The sequence below is a fragment of the Patella vulgata genome, chromosome 5 (genome assembly GCF_932274485.2).
Source record: "Patella vulgata chromosome 5, xgPatVulg1.2, whole genome shotgun sequence".
Lineage (NCBI taxonomy): Eukaryota > Metazoa > Mollusca > Gastropoda > Patellidae > Patella > Patella vulgata.
The window spans coordinates 13,326,810-13,353,269 of record NC_065883.2 but is presented as its reverse complement, the minus strand read 5'-3'; the positions used below and the strand labels follow the sequence as shown (position 1 = coordinate 13,353,269).

General features: G+C 34.3%; 1 protein-coding gene across 3 annotated transcripts in view; it reads right to left on the bottom strand.

The window, feature by feature from the left end:
* The window catches only part of LOC126821089 (forkhead box protein N3), a 52,273-nt gene that overhangs the window by 24,987 nt on the left and 826 nt on the right, over window positions 1-26,460 (bottom strand). The window contains exon 1 of one of the 3 annotated variants that reach the window (XM_050549400.1): window positions 5,326-5,448. The exons of 1 other annotated variant lie outside the window; for it this stretch is intronic. In XM_050549400.1, the coding sequence (XP_050405357.1) occupies window positions 5,326-5,332 (7 nt within the window). In that variant the 5' untranslated portion in view covers window positions 5,333-5,448. Of the gene's footprint in view, window positions 1-1,047; window positions 1,426-5,325; window positions 5,449-26,460 lie in introns of those variants that run through there. One more of the 3 variants, XM_050549401.2, reaches the window with a different exon arrangement.

Below are 26,460 nucleotides of genomic sequence, written 5' to 3'. Positions count from 1 at the left end.
ATTATTTCTATGGTGACATGGAATGAAAAAGGGGGTGGACTCATTGGATCAACTAGAGTTACTTTCCTTGTTGTCACGTCTCAACCAACTTGTACACAGAACCTCTACTTTTTGTCCCATCCAAACAACTAGACTTAATTTCTTTGTCATCCCATCAGACACAGAGCTTCAAACCCACACATCAGACATCATATGTTCCAGGTCTACTATTTATGGTGGTAACATGTGTTTTATAGAGAGATTAGCTAGGACTCCATCATATTTTGTTATCTTTCATTTTATGATTTTAAAAAAAAATGCCTTCTTTTTCCTTAACAAAAGCCTCATAAACTGATAAGAAATACAATTTGATTAGAACAATAAAATTCAATACTCAATATACCGGTAGTGTCTTTTAATAAACGACATCACCAAACCTGATATACCGATAAAATTTCAACTGATAAATACTGAATAATAATTAATATACTTTTATAATTGTGAACTGTAGCTAATAGTGCCAATAAGCCTCAGATGTCATCATCTCATGAATATGTATATCCCTTTAAATCATGTGACCCGGTATAGGTTTTATACAAATATAACCAGTATCAATTATAAAACTGTCACGCGTAAACAAAAAGTCAATACTGATAAAAAATTCTAACATATCTCTAAAAATGTTATGGAGTATTTTTGTATATATTTTTCAGATCAACTTAATGTACATGTTGAACAACATGGCTGACACCAGTCATAGCCACATCACCAAGTTATCTGGATTGGAGAATATATGTGTCAACTTTCTCTTAAGTAGCTAAACAGTCTCTTAACATTAATCTAACTTGACAACATGTGGTCTATAGGAAAGTAAAGCTGAGGAAAACTTTAAACTTTTTCACAAATATATATAACAAATATGAAAACCTAGTTTTGTCATAATTCGGTGAGGTAAACAACTAGTTAGAAAAGTTCGGGAAAGTTTGTGAGTCTCAGATTATGTAAATAAAATAAAGTAATCAATGTTATGAGGAAGTTAAAATAGGACAAAAAAAGAAATGTCCTTACCTCTTAAACTAAAGGTTTAATAACTCCTAATTCACAATCTTTTACTTTGTAAAGAAAAGTTCATAAATAAATTTGTCAACTGACTGCTGCTGCAGGGAAAAGGAAGATGGCGACTGTCGTCAGTGACATTAAGCTCAGTGAACCGTAGGCATGCTGGGAGAGAGAATGTGTCATGTGTAATAGAGCATCTCAACAATTGGGCAATCCGAGCAAGTTGGTTGGTTGAAAGCTCTCAACTCAGACACCCATGTGATACATCAATACAGCCAGCTGGTGCCCCTATACACACTAAGCTTCATGTTTCCATAGTTACATGTGTGGTTGCCTTGGAAATAGAGATGCAGCAAGCAAGTTTCTCTTTTACTCTATGGCCCCAATTATGTAGCTTTTCCCCAAAGGCAAGAAGCCAAATCTAAATAGGTTTTACTTCTTAGATATGCCAGTCACTAAAAGAGATGTTTATCAACTGTAAATTTCTTGTCACAGGGTAGAAGACAGAAATAATTTAAATCATGATGAATGGGGTCCATCCTAGATAAATAACCATGTATACATACAGTGTACTTATATATATACATATCTAACCTAATTTATACTCTAGTAAATATATATATATATACAGTAGCAACCGTGCATTATATAAGTCAGTTACTGATGCTTAAACTGATAACATTAAAGTAAACAGTTGACCCTGTCCTTAATACAATCAACTAAACCAAACTACTGATGGACTTTCAACTTGGGTTATAATCTATAAATTGATCCAACCTTCTCTCATACAAACAAATATCTGTGAATGCAGCGACAAGTTACAGCCACGAGCCACACAACAATTAAATCCTTTAAAAGCAACACGGCAGATTAGGGACACAAAATGGGGACACTTCATAAAACCCTTAGATTTAAGATAAGCCACTCCTTAATCTTTTAGAAAGTATGTTAGTTTGTTTTAATTTTAAAACCCTACTTCTCTATGTACTGGAGGTGAGGGTACAAGAGTGGATGGAATATCGGGCCCATGGTGTAAATACTATTTAAATTTAAGTAGATGTCAGAACTGTATTTTAATATTGAAGCTACATCATACCAAAATAAAGACTGCCGTAATTTACTGGGTATAAGTCAATGTGGAGAATCGTCATATTTTACTGGGTTTTTTTTTTACTTTCATCCGTATACAAGTCGAAGCGGAGTATAAGAACATGCACAAACCAAAGTTCTGATAGTAGAAAATAATATTCAAATCTATCAATTCTAACTTAAGTTATAGCCATTTGAAGTTTACATTGGTTTATATCAATTTCAATATATGTGACAAAGCAAATAAAGTAATAACAATTCTGCTAACCTTTTTTATACAAGCTAGTCCAATCTTAATGAATTTATTTCATTTACCAAGATGTACTATATTTCATTGTAAAAAAAAGAATAATTTACCAAAAAGGGTTTTTCAGACCTACTACATCCAACTGCTAGTTTGAGTGTCTGTGTGTCTATCAAAACCTTAATTGGGATCAATGTCTGTATTATGATAAAGTATAAGGCTTATTAAGATAAATGTAATTGTGTGAAAATAACCCTATTAAGTTGAGTAGTTTGTTTGTTTAGCATCTAGACAAATAGTAAGACATACCAATCTATTAAAATAATATGAGCCTTGTTGAAGTTTACACTTTATTATTTCATTATATAACAGATTTATTGCTGAGTTTTTGTTTTTAGTTTATGAGTTTGGTTTGAACAATACTGACATACTGAACGAACTGAAATAAGCATTTCCAGGTCTGGTGTACATGACAAAATATCAGACATTTGAACTTTTGTGCTGGACAATTATTAATAATATCAACAGGAAGAAAAAAGGAGACAAATCAGTGGCAGACAAAATGACAGGCACCAGAAGGATTTTGTTGGACAAATCTTTAACTTGTGTCTGACAGTGTCTGTGACAGGTGCCCTATCTCCAGACTCGCATTTAGTAGAAAGGGTTTAACGTCCACTCAACACAAACTAGGGTCATTTTGGGACTAACATATGCTTCAATTTTATTTCAATAAATTGCTTGCATAGGGGTCTTTAGCAGTGCTAGGAAACTGGAGGACCCAGAGAAAACCAATGAGGTTGGACAGGTGATCTTATTCTTACTCCTTGTCACACTCAAGTGGAGAAACGAAAACCACACCACTCGACTTAATGACAGACCTTATGATTGCACACACACACGTTAAAACCACTAGACCACCCACCCACCCCTGTATTTAAGAGACATTTAAATTCATCATATTTGAAACAATAACCATATTATCAACCATCCATGCACTGATTTACTGCAAGTAAGGTACTTTTCACAAACATTCGTTAAACTTCTTGAAAACCATGATAAAGTTTTATGAATTGTTAATTGGAAGTTAATATGTCTGTAACTGACAGAGACCTCTAAGGCATTAAATGCCCCATGCTTCTTCAAAATATTGCACGTGTGCAAAATTAAAGGTGTCCGCAAGGGCGCCCACAGGGATATAGGATAGCCATACAAAATTCACTAAGAAATGGGTTTATGTACTACGTAGCACGTTTTTGATCAGAATGGCTATTTTGATGGTCCATGTTATAATTTATTAAAGATTTATGCAAAAAGTGGTTGGAAATGGGTGGTGTTAATATAAACCACTGTATTAAACTATTTATAACAGTTCCTAAAGAGTAATGATTGATGTATGCTCGGGATAAAAGCATAACAAAATCGTCTTCTTCAATTTCCAGTTAAATCCATCGTATAACATGTTGAAAGTCAGACATAAAATTGACACCATCTCAACGAATGATCATTCTTCAAACAAACTAATCAGTTACAACCTTGCAGGAATAAATAGTTATTTGAGAAAAATAAAATATTTTTTTAAAAATATATATATAGACCACTTAATTCAAATCAAATGAACATTAAGATGACAAACACCTAGCCATGTTTATATGTCTGTATCAATTATGATCAATTATTGACAATTAATACGACTATAAATTGTAGATAATCGAAACACTAATGAACAAATACGGAGAAGATATCGCCATTAACAAATTGAAACCTTTCTTAATAATAATGTAAAGTCACCATAAAAATACAATAAGTATCCAGAATAAAAAGCTATTGTCTGTCATTGACAGTCACTAATGACAATAATACTCATCTAGAGACGCCGTCACAGTCCGCCATAAGTACTTAGCTTCGACTTTAAATACCATAAACATTAATCAATATGAAATACAGGTTTACAATTGTTACATCGGTACGAAAACATTCAGTTTATTATATTCTAACCATCTACTCTGTCTTATCAATTATAAAATACATCGAGACATTTTGTAAAGACTCTTTTAATACTGTTAATTTTCATACGAGTCTTTCATAAAAACTGATTTTATAACGACAATAGATTCATTATATTTCAAATGGCTCCTTGCGCATATAATACTGTTAATTTACAAATTAAGATTTCATAATAACTTATATAAAGATCTAGTATTCAAATGGATCTCTTAAAAAATTAAAGATCTCTTACTTTTAATTAACAAATTAAATATTTCATATTAACTGATTTAAAGATCAGGTATTTAAATGGATATCTTCACACTTATATAATATTGTTAATTTATATATCAGGTAATAATAACTGATGTTACGAACAGGAAAGATCTAGTTCTCTTCACTTGCAATATCGAGACACGTTAAAATAATGGGGTTAATAACAACAAGAATTAATACCGCTAGTTTACATATCAAGCTTTCATACAGTAAGGATCTAGTTTTCTTCACTCAAATAATACACATCAAATAAAGGGTGAGACACGTTAAAATAAAGGGTGAGATCTTAAAATAAAGGGCGAGAAACGTTAAAATAAAGGGCGAGAGACGTTAAAATAAAGGGGATAAGAACAAGAATTAATATTGCTAATTTACATATCAAGCATTCATAATAAATGATTTAAATGGTTTTCTTCACTTGTAATATCGAGACACATTAAAATAGGGGGAATAACAAGGAGAATTAGATATCAGACTTTCATAATAACTGACTTTATCACCACTAAAGATCTGATATAAAATGGTTCTTCAATAATAATACTGTTAATAATAGACACCAAGATATAGTAGTGTATAGACAGTTAAAAAATCTAGAGTAGATAAAATGGAGAATAGTGTTAATCCATCTATCATGTTTTAATACAACTGATAATAAGACAACTACATGTTTAGTTATTTAAGATAAATGTCATTACCTTCCATCTTTCTCTCTCTTAAACAAAATTATTTTTCTTTAAGTGGACAAAGAATTTTCCACCATTTTTCCTTCCTTTTCCCAAACCAGACTCCACATCTAACCTTCACAATATGCTTGTTACTATGACAACTACACAAATTATTGGCTAGAAAGCCTCTCTATGACAAGAAAGGGATGCTCATGGTATACATAACACAGTTACTGGTGAATTTATCCCACATCACTTCACATCTCGCTAATACAATAACCATGGTAACCATAAAACATTTGATGTAATCACTATTAACCAGCATTTACACACGACCAACATCTCGACAGCAGAAAGCCCACAACATCAGACTTCCTAATAAAAACTAGAAATTATGTGATCAATTTTTTTTATTCCGATTTTAATACATACTATCTCTGCCGATAAAATTAGCGACACACACATACACACGACATTTAATAAAACTAACAGAAGCGGAAGGAAGATATGTGAGATTATTTATACAAGACCAATCTCTCCTCATTATCTATAATCAAAGATGCCTTTAACATGTAGACAGGATTTCTGTTCACAATATCTGAGGGTTCAAATTCCACATAAATTTGGAGAAACAGGACTTCTGCTAACTGTATTCGAGGCTCAAATTCCAAATAAATCTGCTAAAAAAAAATTCTGTATTTTTCCAGCCCATTTCCGACTTGTAATTACTTTGTAACCCAGTATTGCAGGAAAAGTAAAAAGTTCTTTGGATTTGAAGAAAAATCAAATTGGGAGGGGTTTTTTTTAAGGTAAAGTTGGGTTACACTGCCATTACATTTTTAAAATCTTGACTCGGGCATGTCATTTGCAGGAAATGAAGAAATCATTCTTTAGATTTCTTTTTTTTAACATTTTGAGATATATAGTCTTGCCATTTTTTTGACATTACCTGTTAAATGTTAGCATCAACATGGAAGAGAGAGAGAGAGAGAGAGAGAGAGAGAGAGAGAGAGAGAGAAATGGGGTTTAACGTCCACTCGACACAAACTAGGTTATTTCAGGACTAACACATGGTTCAATTTTATTTCAATAATTCGCTTGCGCATAGGGGTCTTTAGCAGTGGGAGGAAACAGGAGGACCCGGAGAATACCCATTTGGTTGTACAGGCGACCCGTCTACTCCTTGTCACGTACAACCAGGGAATCGAAACCCCGCCAGTTGACTCAATGACAGACTGTATGATACAACGCAGCGCGCACATGCTAACCATTCGGCCATCCAACCCCCCAACATGGAGGAGAGAAAAATTGTGATGACAACCATCAAAATCCACCTGATAATTCAAGCGTGTCCAAGATCATTATCTTATATCATTTCAATTAACTAGGAAATATCCATGCTTTTAGTATCACTATATAACAGACAATAGGGTAATAGAGGAAGATTTACTAACTTACATTTTACTTATATAAAAATCCACATAAAAATGTCAAAACTGGACATGTTGCTTCTATTGTAAAGAAGCCTAATCTGGAAATAGCAGGAAGGACCTAATCAAGGAAGTACTGGGGTAGCTTAGGGGACTGTTGTCCTGTTAATGATTGTTAATAAGTACATAACACCAGTCAATATTATTGTCACTTATACCACTAGACCTTATATAAAACCTATTATAACACTCAATTAGTGGAAATGTCATTTTACTTCACACCATAAAACATTTAAAATCTTGTCAAAGTTTGTCACATCTGGTGGACAAAATTAATATGATTCAAAAATGTGATTTTATATACAATAATTTTTATTCAACTGAATTTTATTTTATTTTTAATGATTTTTTGTTTTAGATATTTGCCCTATTGCAAAGACAAAAAGAAGAAGACTTTACAAAAATTTGAAAACTACTACAGTGTACATGTACACAGAATATAAAATATGAAACAGAGAATATTCATATATGTGACATACGGATTTGATAAACAAATAGAACAAAGTCACATTTTTTTTCCTCAAACTAAGAGATCTTTTTTATAATTTTATAGCCTATATATTTAATCAATAAGTTCACATTTCTCAAAAGCACCAAGAAGAAATCTATTTCTAGTTTGGAAGAGGTTTATTTTTTAGAGTTTTTGAGTTCAGAGTTCAATATACCACAGCCAGTTATACTACCATTTAATGATAAATATTTTACGCCCTTTTTTATGCACTTATTGATATACGTGATTATGAATAGATTTTTGTTGTCATTGTTGCCATGACAAAAACTTTATTGAGAGCATCATCCTCCAACAATACAGCCTCTCTGTACATTATAATTATTAAATAATTTATTTCATTTTACAGAGAAATTTCAAACTTTAACGAAACATACCATTTTGATTTCTTTATGACACCAAACTCAATAAATAAAGATCCGAGAAGATGTCAAAGAAAAATTCCAATGATTCAGATCAGCTTCACTGGGTAGCATCCATCATTAAAATCAGTGAAGTGAAAAACAAATATATGTCAATATCTCCATAACATCCACAGCATCTGAGATATAAACTTTTATCTGACCAGATTCTTAATCTCAAACAGATAATAATCCACTTTCATAAAAAATATACTTTTGAGAAAATCATGTGTGAATGATTAGATTAGAGAGCATCCAGTGTATCCAGTCACTACTTGTCACATACATGTCCTCAACAGGAACTCATCCACCGCTTCCTGTTGTCATGACAACATAACCTTTCATTGTATTAACAATTTGACAACAAACAGAATAATGATTGACAGATTAGAGTAACAAATAAAATATCTCCGATTTTAGTACATATTTAATGACTTGTCCAGGGACTTTTCTATAAGACAATGTGTGGCTGTCACACCATCGTTTTTCATCAGTATCATTTATCTTTAGCACTGCTCGGTCGTCCTCAGTCATTCAATATAAGTTTTATTTGTATAGATTAGTAGCATCTTAATTGGCTGTGTTGTGCAGGTAATTCTCTCAGTATATCATGCATTTGATAGTGATTCATTCGTTAGTCATATATTATTTGATCAGTATTGACCTGAAGTTCTAATTAAACTTATTATCAGTAACATTGAAGTTCTTTTCTTAACTTAATTGATTGTAAATGAAATGAAATGAAATGGGGTTTAACGTCCTACTGTTCTGCTCACAACCTGGGCTAATGAAGACGGGCATGCGCCATACAGTGTGCTATGAGGGAAATTTTGCCCGGGCAGCGGCGCTTCGGCCTACTCTTATATCGAATTCCAACTGCCAAGGGATCTTTTACGTGCACGCCAATGTGTATGCAGGACCTCGGTTTTTCGTCCCATCCAAACGACTAGACAGCTGTCCTTGTCGGGTCCTCCATCCTGTATCACTGACAAGGGGAAACCACGCCGGAAAATCGGAATGAACTTTCTCGGCCAATGCAGGGATCGAACACCCACTTAGCCATGTGATCCCCTTAATTGATTGTGCCAGTAATTCTCATTCAGTGTATTATACATTCATTCATTCCAGATTCATATTATACTTGACCAGTATATTAATATTAAACTGAAGTTCTTATTATAATATTAAAATTATTATAATATTAAAATTATTATAATATTAAAATTCAACTTATTATCAAAACATTAATTTTCTTAACTCAAGTTTTACTAAACATTTGACGGTGCCCTGGCTTTTTTTTTTTGTGAGCAAGACAAAATATATAATTAGAAAGATATTTTCATTTGCATAATGTATTTTAGACAAAGAATCTTTTACAAATCTGAGGAATGATTAAAGTAAGATTGTTTGAAAAATTGGAGACAAATTTGTCAAGCCATCGCAGATATATAAAAATTAGTATTTAGTATTTTTCAAATAAATGCTTTAAGTGTAAAATGTCTTCCTCAATATGCATAGCAAGTTTTTCTTATAATAAGGTAAATACCAAGTTATTTTGAATATATCTTTTTGTGAGAGTGATAATCTTCCTTGGGCCTTTAAAATCCTGAAATGACTGGACTGAAGACAGGACCATATACATGTTTGAAGTGAAGGACCCTATACAGAAGTAAGGACCATAGAATAGATGGAAGTGGCAGGAAAAAAGGATCAGGAACTAGTAACCAAAGATTAAATCCCCCACCCCACCCCCAAGGCCCTCAAGTTCATTTCTGTTTATTAACATGCGGTATAGTTTTACATGTATTTCAATAATTCATTTGTACACAGAGGGTCATTAGCCTAATAGCAGTGGAATGAAACTGCAGAATCCAGATAAAAACTCGTATTAGGCAGTAATAAACAAGCCTGGTATTGAACCACACCCCCTAGACAGTCCTCATGATCGATAGCACAGAGGGAGCATTAGCAACTCACATACACCCTAATGCCTAGGTCTTCCACCCTGGCTACGCCACAGTGGCCATATTTAACAATAAACTAAATAAGTGGAGACACCTGTTGACACCATACACATGTTTAACTACAGTATCCATGACAACCAACCACAATATTATTGCCTATTCTACTTACATGTATATTGATTTTAAACCGACATGTGTTTATAAATATCGCTTTCCTATTTTCTCAATATTAATATGAGAAATTAATAGCTTCAATAAATATCCAACTAGAAGCTTTCTTTTCATTGTGTATAATACACTCGAACAAATCATCTTCCTTAATTAAAGGGGGGGTGGATGGCTGAATGGTTAGCACGTGCACGCTGTATCATAAAGTCTGCCATTGAGTCAACTGGCATGGTTTCGATTCCCCGGTTGTACCTGACAAGGAGTAGGGTCGCCTGTCCAACCTCGTGGGTTTTCTAAGGGCCCTCTGGTTTCCTCCCACTGCTAAAGACCCCTATGCAGAAGCGAATTATGGAAATAAAATTGAACCATATGTTAGTCCCGAAATGACGTTAAACCCCATTTCACTCTCTCTCTCTCTTTAATTAATGGTATGTGCAGACATTGACACAGAACAGCTACGAAAATTTTCAATGAGCAGCAAAGTGAAGCATATACATGTAACCCATTCATTCAATAATAATTTAAAACATTTTGAAATGTATCAATTTAAATTATAAGTAAAAATACAAAATTTTTATAATTTTATAATAATTGACAAAAGTTTCTAAAATCATCACAAACCTCTTTGACTTTAATATTAATTTAAACCATTTTGAAATCTATCAATATAAATTATTAAATTATAAGTAAAAATACCAAACTGTTATAATTTTGTAATAATTGACAAAACCTCTTTGATTTTAAGTATTGAATTAGGTTGGTCTTATGTGTTATTTTGAGTATACTATTCGATTTTTTATTTTGAATGATTAAGCAATCTGATTGAAATACAGATCTGTATCTGTGGCGTACACTACATGAAGATCTGACAAGTTATAGTGAGAGTTCACGTCAGAGGTCAAACAAGCGGCTTTTGACCCTATGACGTCAGACATTGATTAATCAATCAGCGTTGACGTTTCTAGTGGTTTACCCACAGTTCCGTGCATCAAAAGGGCAAGAACTCGCCGTAACAGACCGTTTCATTGTCTAACCCCTCGCATCACCCAGAACACATCAATGAACAACTCTTCCAGATCCTAGTGTAGTAAAGACAAGTAAAACGAAATTTTAACCTATAAAATTGAAACGAAATAGGATCTGTGTTTAAATCAGACTGAATGATTAAGCAGATATCTGCTTGTTTACTTATTCTGGTCGGAAAAAAAAAAGATTTTATCTCAACACTGACTTTATCTATAGACGTAACTTTTCAAGGAAGACGGCTTGAGAAATCCCCACAACAAAAGATAACAAGTGATGTTGGATTACCCTTTTAGCCATTAAGGAACTTGAGATGTCATACATGAAACTTCACACCAATTTGTTTTTTTCGACATCCTAAACATGTACATGTATATTGTCATTTGATCGATTTTTGGATCACTTACAAACTACAATATTATGAAATTGGCATCTTTAAAAGCAATATTGACCCCAAAATGGTTCAATTTCATTCAGTATCTACACAGATAGTAAGAATTGGTGTTCTGTATCTTCTGCAGTGGGGGCAGGGACAGATTGGGCCATCGGGCGATCGCCCGAAGGGCCGGTCGGACAAAAAACTGAAAAATATAATTTTGTCCAATTCGTCTAAAAACCCTTTTTCTGCTGAACATTATATGGGGGGTGGGGGGTATTGGAATGGCCATGGAGCGATGATGATCATGTTGTATGTGGCCGGTGGCTTTAACGGACCGCCACGTCATCAATGGAGTCTGGAATGTGCTGGTATAATAGACTATCTGGGCTGGGTGTGCTGGGTGTGGGCCGGAATTCGGAATACTGCATAATACGAGAATATGATGATTTCACAGGTTGATGGTTGTAAATTACTTGCAGGTCGGGGTTTTGGCCTAAATTAATCGATTTATGAGATATACTATTTGACAGAGATTATAATCAGATATGCCACCAAATCGCATATTTGGGGTTCCTTTTTCAAAATTTTCCCGTCCAGACTGGCCGCGGTCAGTAAATGAGTAAGAAGCTGGCTTACTGGCCTGGAGACGGCGGGTTAGCTCCCGATATCGGCCGAAAAGTCCAGTGGGATTTTCCGGCATGGTTTCCCCTTGTTAGAGGTGCAGGACGGAGGGCCTGACAAGGACAGCTGTCTAGTCAATTCGGATGGTATGAAAAAAACAGAGGTTCCATGTACACGCTGACATGCAAGTAAAAGATCCCTTGACAGTTGAAATTCAATATAAGAGTAGGCTATAGCGCCGCTGTCCGGACAAAATTTCCCACTGTTTGGCATATAAGCCCATCTTCATTAGCCCACTTGGAGCAGAACAGTAGGATGTTAAACCCCATTTCATTTCATTTCTTCTGCAGCGACTTTAAACAAGCCAGCATCACCTATAAGTTTTAGTTAAAATCTTTTGATGAGTCTCTTTTTAATCCGATTGAAACTTAATTAAATGTCAAACAATGAATTGAATACTAAATCTGCCTATTGTAGGTTTTTCTTTAGGCCTGAAATGTTATATAAACTATTAATTAGACATTTATTAACATGAAAAGACCATAATCAACTCTCGATGCCATCTTTTCTGTCCGATATTCAATGGATTTGAATCCGGTCTGCTGTTTAATGTCCGTGGGTGATTAAACGCAAAAATGGATAATTGAGACTTTGTTAAAATAATCATGACAGCGCTAACAATGACAATCAAGACTACAAAGATTTTAAAATAAGTTTTTTCGGCTTAGAGTGAAGCAATTCGACTGAAATTTTCAGCATATTCTCTTCACATCATCTAGTTTTTAACTTATATAGTGAGACCGCCAGCTCTTTATGTAATCTTCCATAATGTATCTTTAAGCAATGAAAGAACAACCACTGGCTTGAAGGAGAAACTTTATCCTTTGCAATCTGATGCCCCGAGATGCAGAAATAATAAAACCCTTTTTCAATAACTCAAAATGATAAAATACATTCAGCTAAAAGAAGATATTTAATGTGAGTAAATTCTGTGTTACCTGAGAGACAGTATGTGTATAACCAACATGGCCTGTCAATTGGTTGGGAAACGACACATGTGCTATGTCTTTATAACTTATCTATTTCTACAGGACAAGATATTAATTTTATTCGAAGGTCGGTAAAAGTGAGAATAATAACATATTTTAACTCCACATTATATTATGGATTTTCAAATCATGTACAAAATAAAACTCGTTGAGGTTTGTGTAATATACCACCTGTAATCCAACAAATTAAACATACATGTAGACTTGGTTGGTAATATATATGCCCTTAGACATGGTTTTCCTTGGGCCTGGCAAGAAACAGTGCCTAGTTGTTAGGAAGGGACAAACAGTAATGTACTACCTGTCATCCAACAAATTAAATATACATGTAGACTTGGTTGGTAATATATATGCCCTTAGACATGGTTTCCCTTGGGCCTGGCAAGAAACAGTGTCTAGTTGTTAGGAAGGGACAAAAAGTAATGTACCACCTGTCATTCAACAAATTACTAATGGGTTGGTAATATATATGCCCTTCTGCTCTTTGACATGGTTTCCCTTGGGCCTGGCAAAAAACAGTGTCTAGTTGTTCGGAAGGGATAAAAAGCCACGATTTCGTATATGTCAAAGATCCATAGACATTTAGAATTCAACATAAAAGTAGGCCATAAAGCCGCTCCCTGGGCAAAATTTCTCCCATGGCATATGTCCGTCTTCATTAGCTCAGAGAAGAACAGTAGATGTTAAACCCCATTTCATTTCCTCTGCCATCCTACTTAAGACTTAATAATTGAGAGGTAACGAAGTAAAGCAGTGGGTCTCAATTTATACCGAGATACGAGAATCGGATATATTGAAACTAAGTAATTAGGGGATATTGGGGCAAACCCCAAATATTTTTTTGAAAACAAATTTTTTTTGATGCACTTCAGGATCATGAACATAAAGTCTCCTTAATTACTGGAAGGCACAAGGGATATTTTACAAAAACTGTTTTATAATGATGAGGATGGATTCCGATGACAATTTTAACACTGATTTAGCAGCCACATGTTTGACACATACCCTACAGGTACATAACACCCATCACTAATTAAACGGACACTAGTCTTTAATTTCAGAAGTAGATTCTACATTCTGTTTGACAGATTCTCAATGTAATGGCAATGACATATAACAGAAATGAAATCCAATGGGGTTTAACCGCCTACTGTTCTGCTCCTTCTGGCCTTATGAAGACGGACATACACCATACAGTGTGCTATGGGGGAAATTTTCCCTGGGCAGCGGCACTATGGCTTACTCTTATATCGAATTCCAATTGCCATGGGGTCTTTTACGTGCACGCCAATGTATACATGGGTCCTCGCTTTCGCGACCCATCCGAATGACTAGACAACTGTCCTTGTCAGGCCCTCCGTCCTGCATCATTGACGAGGGGAAACCACACCGGAAGATCCTGATGAACTTTCTCATCAAATGCAGGGATCAACCACAGCGTCTTACCCACTTAGCCACTGTGGCTCCTTGAGGTAATGGCCTCTGCACTTAAAAACAAATCAATGAAATGGGCTGATGATGATGGGTATACACCATGCTGTGTGCTATGAGGGAAATTTGCCCGGACAGTAATTCCATTCAAACTGTTAGGGGTTCTTTTTCGTGCATGCCAAACTTTACACAAAAGTTTCCTATACAGACTCTCTGTTTTCAACCACTAACAAGGGGAAATCATGCTGGAAAACCGCAGGTAAATTTCTCAGTCAACATCTTAAACCAAGCCCACACACCTCTGGATTAGTGAGCCAGCACCTAACATGCTGAGCCACCTCGACTTTTTTTTAAAAAATAAAACAGAGTTAGTTGAGAGTTGAATAGAAGCAACATCCAAAGTTGATTTAAAACATTCATATAGTATGTAAACCATGCTGGAAAACCATGTGTAAATTTCTCAGCCAACATCGGAATCCAACCCCACCCTCCTCCAATTAGTGATCCAGCTCCCTACACACTGAGCCACTGTGTCATTCTTTTCTTAAAACCAGTTAGTTGAAAGTTGAATAGTAGCAACACCCAAAGTTGATTTAAAACATTCATATAGCATGTACGAGTTTGTAGTTGATCAAGATAAATCATCCAGGACAATTTTGTGAGACTGAAGTGATTTTTCAATAAGTTTGTAACATACACAACCATTTATAGTCATTATGTGGATTATAAGATCTAGAGAAAACATAATCCTAAGGCAAAAAAGATCTTTATCACGTGTAGTAATATATGGTAATAATTAACTTTAATGTCAACTATTCTTGATGTCAATAACAATGTCATTAAAGCCTGCTCTTTCTACATCATCTTGGTCCTCCCTCTTGGTCCGGCACTACAGTTACCTACCCTTGGCAATAGTCAGGTTATTTTGATCATGGCCAAAGTCGACATCCGATGGCGATTTACTAATAGTATTATAGTACTAGAACTGGTTAATGTCTGGAAATAAGGATTTTTGTTGTATCCGACAAAATTTAATTTTGTGCTAGACGTGTATCAAAAACACTAAAAAAAGACAATCAAGGTGCCTCAACTCCAGAGTTTTGATTGTCTCCATCATACAGTAAATACGATAGTTACAGTCTGTAGTACAGTCAAGCCTGACTATATTAGGCTAATAAAATAAATACCTATCTTTACAGTTACTTGGTCGCAAAATATAAGGTCGGTCGTAAAAAAATTTCTTTTTTTATGGGGTTTGTGTTGTCTATTTCCTAGCATTTCTAGCTTAAATACTTAAAGATACATTATGGGAGATAAGATAATAGTTAAAAACTAGATAATGTGATTGAAATTTCGGCCTAGCCTCGATCATCATTACTAAAGTCTGTATGATCAATCATCCATTTCATGATTAAATTATGAATGAAAGTCGAGCAGCAAATGGGATCATAATCAAGTAAAAATCGCAGGCTGGCGATGCCATCGATAGTTGATTATGGTCTGGATAAGTTAATTTAACATGCATTATGCAAGAGCTAAATCTGCCTATTGCAGGTCTTTCTTTAGGCCTGAAATGTTTTCTAAAGTATTAATTAGACATTAATTAACTGATCCAGGCCTTAATCAACTCTCGATGGCATCAGATTTCTCCGATATTAAAAAGATTAGAATGGTTCAGCGATACTTTGATTTAATCAAATACGGAGGACCGAGACTTAGCTTCGATCAACCAGTACGGTGGTTGAAATTATTGCACACGTCTGTCAAACCTTCAAAGGCTAATATCTTCACTTGCAATAAAGTAATTTGAATGAAACTTTCAAATTATTCATTTTACATCATCTACTTTCGAACTATTATAGCAGGAATGGCTAGTTCTTTATCTAAATCTTACATAATGTATCTTTAATGTCTAATTACCGGTAATAGTTTAGATAACATTTCAGACCTAAAGAAAGACTCGCAGATTTAGCTCTTGCATAATGTATGTTTAATATGGTTCTTGTTAAATAGCAAAAAAATTTCAGTGTAGAGAAAATCACTCCAAGAACCAGTTATAAGGCATGGGAAATGAGAGAGAAACAAGCGGCTGCCAGGCAGGATACGCCCACATTTTCGAGAGATGGATAGAGAACAAGCTAAAAAGAAAGTGATTTTTCGTACAATCAGGGGCCATAATTCAGGAAGTTACGGTCCGATATGCGCGAATATCGAAATGAACCGAGATCTTTGGGTTACAAACTTACATTTCAAGTTTCAACAAAATCGGATAACCTTGATATACCAAATTTTATGTTATTTGAGAACGAAGGCGGCCATTTTGTCTGTCAGTTTTGGGCCGATTTTCACAAAATTCAATGACTCAGGCGTCCTTAGGGTGTAACGGTGATATAATAATACGTTTTTTTAAACTGGATAAAAATTATGACCTCTATAGGGTTCACAAGTTGAAAATGCAATTTTAAGTACAATCAGGGGCAATAATTCAGGAAGTTATGGTCCGATATGCGCAAATATCAAAAGGAACTGAGATCTTTGGGTTATAAACTTACATTTCAAGTTTCAACAAAATTGGATAAAAATTGTGACCGCTATAGGGTCCAAAACCTTGATATACCATATTTTTACACTATTTGAGAACGAAGGGCGGCCATTTTGTCTGTCAGTTTTGGACTGATTTTCACGAAATTAGCACTCAACCCTCCTTAGGGTCTAACGGTGATATAATAATACGTTTTTTTAAATCAGATAAAAATTATGACCTCTATATGGTCCACAAGCTAAAAACGCGATTTTTCGTACAATCAGGGGTTATAATTCAGGAAGTTACGGTTCGATATGCGCGAGTATCGAAAGGAACCACAAACTTTGGGTTATAAACTTACATTTCAAGTTTCAACAAAATCGGATAAAAATTGTGACCTCTATAGGGTCCATAACCTTGATATACCATATTTTTACGCTATTTGAGAACGAGGGGCAGCCATTTTGTCTGTCAGTTTTGGGCCGATTTTCACGAAATTCGATGACTCAGCCGTCCTTAGGGTGTAACGGTGATATAATAATACGTTTTTTTAAATCGGATAAAAATTATGACCTCTATAGGGTCCACAAGTTGAAAATGCAATTTTAAGTACAATCAGGGGCAATAATTCAGGAAGTTATGGTCCGATATGCGCAAATATCGAAAGGAACCGAGATCTTTGGGTTATAAACTTAATTTTCAAGTTTCAACAAAATTGAATAAAAATTGTGACCTCTATAGTGTCCACAACCTTGATATACCATATTTTTACGCTAATTGAGAACGAACGGCGGCCATTTTGTCTGTCAGTTTTGGGCCGATTTTCCAGAAATTCAAACTCAGGCATCCTTAGGGTTTAACGGTAATATAATAATACGGTTTTTTAAATCGGATAAAAATTATGACCTCTACGAGCTCCACAAGCTAAAATCGTGATTTTTCGTACAATCCTGGGCCATAATTCAGGAAGTTACGTTCTGATATGCGCGAATATCGAAAGGAACCGAGATCTTTGGGTTACAAACTTACATTTCAAGTTTCAACAAAATCGGATAAAAATTGTGACCTCTATAGGGTCCACAACCTTGATATACCATATTTTTACGCTATTTGAGAACGAACAGCGGCCATTTTGTCTGTCAGTTTTGGGCCGATTTTCACGAAATTCGAACTCAGCCGTCCTTAGGGTTTAACAGTGATATAATAATACGTTTTTTTAAATCGGATAAAAATTATGACCTCTATAGGGTCCACAAGCTAAAAACGCGATTTTTCGTAACGGTTTTTTAAATCGGATAAAAATTATGACCTCTATGAGCTCCACAAGCTAAAATCGCGATTTTTCGTACAATCCTGGGCAATAATTCAGGAAGTTACGTTCTGATATGCGCGAATATCAAAAGGAATCCAGATCTTTGGGTTACAAACTTATATTTCAAGTTTCAACAAAATCGGATAAAAATTGTGACCTCTATAGGGTCCACAACCTTGATATACCATATTTTTACGCTATTTGAGAACGAACAGCGGGCATTTTGTCTGCAAAATGGTGGTGAGCTTATTACATGGGGGACAGCCTAGATCAATGAAATTTCAATTCAATGTAACTTTGTATACTGAACAGAATTTAACCATCTCTGATAGTCCTATTAGAGAGATTTGTCTTTCATAATATTGTGGTTTGAAAGGCATTCCCACTGTTTAAAATGACTTTAACGTTAATTCATTCTTATGTCTCAATAATCTTAACCACTTTCTTTTTAAATTCTAGACAAATGAAAATAGGCAGTGGATCAATATCTCTATAAAGTTTCACATTCTTTTTAAATTTGACAGCAATTAGGATATTCACTGTTCTTTATTTTTGTGCAACCTAGGTCCATCAAAGTTACTTAATGATGGGTAAGGCACGCAGACAAAATAATTGCAGTAATCAATCAGTTAAGGCAGAGAAAATTCCCGACTGAGTGAAGCCACCTTCAGAAACCATTGGTAGCAGTCACCACACTTAAGATTATATTCTGCCAAAGTTGGTGTCAAATCTCAGAGGGAACACAATACTACTTTTACAGGAGGCACAACTTTACAATTAATCAAGAGGTAGTTGCTATGACAACTTACAGCCTACACAAGTTCCTAAGCAACAGAATCGCATACAGTGATCAGTAATGCTATATACTCAGTGGTTTGCATGATTATTAAAGCGATTTTTTTTTTACTGAGGCAGACATCCTCCAGATAAAGAAATAAATTGATTGAAAACACAGACCTTTAAATATTCTATGTTACGCTAAAAACATTTACTAATTTTACTACATATGGTGACAGGGTTTTATCCTCATGATAGGATTTTATCAGAAAGAAATCAATATTTAGTCATACAGCTAAATTGTGGCTTCATCCATACAAAGTAGAAGATTATCATTTTTAACATGCACATTGCACATCATCAGACATTAAAAACATATTACATACCATAGATCAATAAAAATAAATCTAATTAAAAGCTAGTGCAATGCAATGATTAGCTATTGGGCTTTTCCATATTAATGAAAGATGATATCAGGTGTTCTGGAAACAGTAAGCATACCCTGTCTCACGCATGAATGACACCAGAGACAACAAAAGCTGGTCTGGGCTCTTTTCCCGACACTGTCGATCCTACTAAATACATATCCACTGATCAAAAAAAAAAAATATCCAGCAAAAATTCAAGAGCAGCTCCGTCAGTTTGCCATCTACAAATTTTAAGAATCGCTGTCATTATATCCACTGAATGAAAAAAAAAAATATCTGGCAAAATAAATTTTATCTTTAGCGATAATTCAAGAGCAGCTCCGTGAGTTTGCCATCTACAAATTTTAACATCGCTGTCATTATACGGTACAATTACAAGATGATGAATGGATTAACACAATATGATCTTAGAGATTACAACAACAGCCAGACAGGGTGACTTGGTAGTAATTAAATGCGCAATATGTCAGTCTAAAGGATTACCGGCACTGAGAGACCATACACAATCAAAAGGCTTAACAATCCATTAACTAATCAAATCGATCAATTCTAACATCCTAACTTTTGGCCATTTAAAGTTTACATTGGTTATTACTGATTTCAAACTGCCATATTTATGTGTCTTCGATAAATAATAAATAATTATCTTTTTTTCATACAAGCCAGAAATAAAAGGAAATGTGGTTTAACGTCCTACTCCTAGTATACAGTGTGCTATGAGTGAAATTTTGCCGAGACAGCGGCACTACGACCAACTGCCATTGGATCGTTTACTAGCAAGTGTTCACAGGACCTCGATTTTTTGTCCCATCCAAACTACTATACATTTGTCCTTTGTCAGGCTCTATGTCCTGCACCACTGACAAGGGGGAACCATAACGGAAAATCATGATGACTATTCTCAACTAACACCGAGATCGAACACGGGACCTTGAGTCACCTAGGCCCTCATACAAGCCAGTCTATTTCTCATGGGTTTTTCTTTTTTCATGCTTTTTTATACGGTACTCCGATGAGCTTAATTATATAGTAACAAAGGTCTTTATACATAGATAGTTTGCTGTGTCCTTAACTTACTTCATCTATTATATAAGTACTTATTTAAGAAACTGAAACCCATATTTCTACCCTTTTCCTGGTTTTTACAAATACCATACTGTGGGTCAATTTTAATTACAGCCTACCCAATGAAATATATGTTTAAATGACAAAATAACTTACTATATGAAGATTAATTTCTGATCTTAAACAGTAGTCAAGTCAACATGACACAATCTGACAGATTTCCAATTGAACTAGGTCTGACAAAATGGGTTTCTGGCAGTCACTTCCTCACAGGTTTCCCACGCTGCTATCATATGATAAATATGGGTTGGTTCACCCAAATATAAGTTTTATACACTGCTAGACTTATATAGAACAATAGATAAAATAAACAAGTATCTCAAAACAAGGACTTCAAAAAAAATCCTTAAGAAAACAAGATTTACACTTTTATATTGTTAAGTCTGATTGAGTAATCTGTCCACCACACTTCAGTGAATTAACCTGTTGTGGTGTTTTTACAATAATTCAGAAAAAGCCACACTGTCATTATACAAGTAACTGGTTTCAATTTCTTTTTTTAAAAATCAATAAAATATACAGTTATTAGAAACAACATTTTCTGTAATCATTTACCTATAGCTATGTATATATAATACTTTACTTGCTCAAGTTACTTGTGTCAATCAGTCTTGTTCAATGAGACAAGGGGGGTTTGGATGGACGAATGGTTAGCATGTGCGCGAAGTATCACAAGGTCTGTCATTGAGTCAACTGGCGTGGATTCAATTCCCCAGTTGTAGTGACAAGGAGGAGGGTCGCCTCTCCAAACTCATGGGTTTTCTCTGGGTCCTCCGGTTTCCTCCCACTGCTAAAGACCCCTACGCGCAAGCGAATTATTGTAATACAATTGAACCATATGTTAGTCCCGAAATGACCTAGTATGTGTCAAATGGACATTAAACCCCATTTCTCTCTCTCTATGTCATAACTCTTGTCCAATGTGTAGAAATTTAGAAAGAAAATAGTTTATCATCATTACAGGTTATTTGAGAAAAAAGATTCAATCTATTTTAGATCAAAGACATGGAGTTTTTCTTGAAACTTTTTTTATTATTGAGATAAGTTGGGCTAAAAATTAATTGATTGTCACAAGGATCAGCTTAAAAGTCAATGATTCTCCTGAAAATAATCAGCATCAAATCTAAATACAAATGGTATGATTTTAAACCACAATTTGCTGAAAAAAAAAGTCAGTTTATTTACTGAATAATAACAAATCGTGTAAATTTGGCCTATACAATTCATGACATATTCCAAGAATCTCAGCAATTTCTAGGCATACTTTTGGATGAAGAAGTGAATGGAATGATGGATGGAGAGAATGAATAATCAGATGCTGTTTTTTTTTTTAAAACATATATTTATTCAGGTTGACTGAATGGGATTGGGGAACAGGCTTAGCCTATGTAAAACCCCTGTTTATATATGCTGTTAATGAATAGGAGATGAACAAGTGAATAGAGATAGATAGAAAAAATAAAGAATATATGCTGTTAATGAATAGGAGATGAACAAGTCAATAGAGAGATGGATATAAAAAATAAGCTGTTAATGAATAGGAGATGGACAATTGGATAGAGAGATGGGTGGATGGAATGAATAATCAGATGTTGTTTTAAATGAATAGGTGAATATGAAAAAGGTAAATAAAGAGATGGGTGGAGAAAATTAATATCATAAATGAAATGAAATAGGGCTTAAGTCCTACTGTTCATGAATATTATAGGAGATGGACAAATGAATAGAGAGATGGATGGAGTGAATGAAAAAAATAGCTGTTAATGAATAGATGCATAGGAGATGGATAAATGATGGATGGATGGGGAAAATGGATAAGGGAGAGAGAGATAGGGGGATGGAAGAATCTGATGAAAAAAAGGAAAATAATGAGATTAATTAAGGATGAATAACAGATGGAGAGATCGGATGGAAGTAGCATGAATGAGGTGTTAATGAATAACAGATTTACAAAGAAATGAAAGCAAAGGCTTGATGACAGAATGAATGAGATTTACAGAGATGAGTGGAGAGACTAGGTGAAAGAATAATGAGATATGTTTTTGTTACTGAATAGATGAATATATGAAATGAACAAATGAGATTCCAGAAGAATTCATTGAAGGAAAAATGTTAGTATAATGAGATCTATTGAAATAGATGATAGATGGATGTAATCTAGAAGAACGAATATTGAAAAGAAATAAATGAAATTAATGTTATAACTATAAGCACAATGCGTGGGAGGAGAATTTGTCTTGACTGTGGAGTTTCTGTCTAATTTCAAAATTTTAAAGTTTTAAATGTGCATGTCTTTGCGTGGACTGTTGGACCTTTTTAAAGTGCATGTCTGCTTACACCGTTGGGTCTATTTTTGGTATCGATAGCCTTGACAATTGGAGAAGGGGCATGCAAAATCCTGAGTTTTCTTCCCCATTGATAAATAATACAGAGAGGGATAGAAATGGGATTTAACATCCACACGACACAAAATAGGTCACTTCAGAACTAACATGGTTCAATTTTATTTCAATTATTCAATTGCGCATATGGGTGGAAGAAACAGGAGCGCCCAAAGAAAACCCATGTGGTTGGAGATAAATGATACAGAAAAAGTTAAATTTGAATAAGAGATGAATATGTGAATGGAGAGATAGATGAATAAAATGGATGATGGATAATAGAATGAATGGAATAATAAGAAAACCATCACTAATATTACACATTTATACATTTAACATATATATCAAAGAAAAAAGAACTCAACAGCAACATATTTTATTACTTTATCAATACAAACTACAATAAAGTTAAATAAGGTTACCATAAATGATTAAATTTATTCTATCTTGAAATGGCATAGGCAGATAAGGTATTATTGACGAAAAAAATTGTAATGGTATATTAAGGTTTACCATCCACTTCCACCTAGGGTGATATCGTAAACTAGTAAAAAAAAAAGAACCAGTTCTAAAAAGTGTCTGTTTCCCCTTGCAAAGACATGAATAGACTAGAATCTTGCTGCTAAGAATCTGTCATTTTTTTTCAAACCTTGAAAGATTTAAATGCTTTTTAGAATTTTGGCAAATATTCTATCATTTTTATAGATCTTGCTCTATTCATTGATCAAAATCTCAGCCTATCCATTGATCAAAATCTGAGCTTATTCGTTTATCATCCCATAAATGCAAGATGAGATTTCTACAACTTTTACAGCAACACTCGTAGATATCTCAAGTCAGTGTAGACGTTCCTACTAAATGTTATATATGCCTTTGGCTTTGGACTGACCCTTCATCCTAACGTACAATTTTCTTTCAGATCTGACTTTCTCATCTATATCCCAGCTCAGGACTGACAACTAGAATGTCCTGGATGTACGAATCATTTTGTTTGGCGAAAAGAACCATTATGACTTTTCAAAACTAGCACAATGTGCCTAGTCGTTCCGACAGGACAAATAAAGAGCTCCATCCACGGGGACTCCGGCGTACATGCATAAATAAACAGTTGGAAATCTAAAAATAGTAAGGCAGGTGGAAATCAAGGAATAGTGGTCAGAACTGTCGCTGTGTGGTCAAAATTTTACTATCTCTCACTTAACATGTAATTTTAGAAATAAAATTACCATATGTTTGCCTCAAATGAACAAAGTACTGCAATGAGGAGGAATAAAAACACAATTCCATTCATTCAACCCCATCTCATCTGGCTAATAGGCCTACTGTCTGAGTCTTGGTAAATTTTAAACGGATTTCTTCGATTATGAACAAACTACTTAACTTTGGTTATTATAAACTTACCTGTGTGTTTGTAATGAACTCCCGTTCGATAAAATCCATTGCACAACTAATTATCACAACAATGAAAACAAGTTCTCTCTTGAAAAATTGAAATATCACAAACTTTTCCCAGAGAAAAATACCAATATGGAAGATGGTTACGTCACTCTGCGGAAGATATCATTTCGTATTAGGGGTGACAGCATAGGAAATTTAAGTACAATTACGACAAGAATCCATGACCACTCGGACCAAAGACCACTCGGTTCAAGACCAGTCGGACCAACTGATCGGACCATACAAAAAGACTATTCGGACCTAACAGAAAGACGACTCGGACCAATAATAAAGTGTTGTTTTAATAAATTGATAATTGCGTTTGTTTTAAAGGGACAATAACACTCTTGCTGGCTTGAAAGCTCCAGAAAATAAATAATATCTCTATCTAAGTACTAGATGTTTAAGTGTCCTACCTGTTGTGTAAATTATCCATTACATCCTATTTTACTTGTCCAGAGGGTTCGAAAATATTTTTAAATCGAAGTTTCATTTGAAAAGGTTTATGTTAGACGTTTCAAACCATTATGTTGAATATTTCAAAATTTTTAAATGAGGTGTGTTAAGATGAAATTTTTATCATCAATTAATTGAAATATTCTAAAATAGTACAATTTGTTGACCAGAATAAAGATTGGGACATATTATTCAGTTACAACAAGAGTGGTATTGAGCCTTTAATATGATTACTCGAACCAATAATAAAGTGTTATTTTAATAAATTGATAATTGTGTTTATTTTAATATGACTACTCGAACCAATAATAAAGTGTTATTTGAATAAATTGCTAATTGTGTGTGTTTTAATATGACTACTCGAACTAATAATAACGTGTTGTTTGAATAAATTGATAATTGTATTCCAAATCGCAAAATATCGAGAACCACACTTGTAGTCACGTTTAAAAAGGGGCATATAAACGTCCGGTCTTCGTATTATTATGTGCTGTTTATATTAACGCATCAAGGGTGGATAACTTGAAAACGTGTCTCTCCCCCCCCCCCCCATATATAGCAACCCAGGGTTTAGTGGGGTAGAACGGAATGAAACCACTGGGGATACCGCGAATGTGGAAAAAGTAAAATTAGGCTATCAGACAAGAACAGTATACCCGTATATGTAGAAACTGTCAAAAGTCTGGACATACCGAGTCTCATTGCAAGAGTAAATAAGAAAAATTAGATTGATATTTTTTTTGGCACCATTATTAATTAATTTTAAAACTAATCGTTGATTTATTTTCCGTACAAAAAATTGAACTAAACAACTCTAAATATAAGAATTCTGTATAAGAATTATTTGCTTCTTTGTATTGTGATTTAATAATAAATAAATAGCATATTGTCTAGCCTTATAATATAATTTAATTGGTACGACTGGTCTTGTTTTGGTCCGACTGGTCTTAGTCCGAGTAGTCTTTAGTCCGAGTGGTCTGGATACTTACGACAATTGGCATTGAGTTTGAGCGTTCGCACACATAACTACCCGCATTCCTGTATTTAGTTACCGTCTTTTACATTCTAGTAAAATCTCTGCAAATTTTATAGCTTTACTTTTTGAAATATTTTGTTCTAATTATTTGATTAGCGACTCGGATGGGATTATTTACTTTTGAACACGCATGCCGCACAAACACAACTATACATTCGTTTTACGGGCTTTATCACACTTCGGTCAAAACTGTCGAATCGAGAATTAATGTTCCGCTTCTTACGGGGTCATACGGGCTTAGTAGCATTATATACCATTATATATGTTACTGAAGCGGTTATTATTCGATCGAAAGAATGCATATAAAATTAAAAATACACTCAGGGAATTCGGAGGTAAGCTTCATGATCCTTGTTAAATTATTTATAACATAAAGAAGTATAATAACAGACAGCTTTATGGATGACATTCACTAGGTTTATTAACTGCAACGTTGCAGTTAATAAACCTAGTGAATGTCATCCATAAAGCTGTCTGTTATTATATATCACTTTCACTAAATGCCTTTCAAAGACAACATAAAGAAGATAGGATATTTATAGTTTATACATGACTTTATTTTTACGAGTATCCGTGCAATCAGTGATATTTTAATTGTGATGAAAATTTGATAGACTGGCGATCAATGGTTTCCATATAAATCTCCTATGTAATT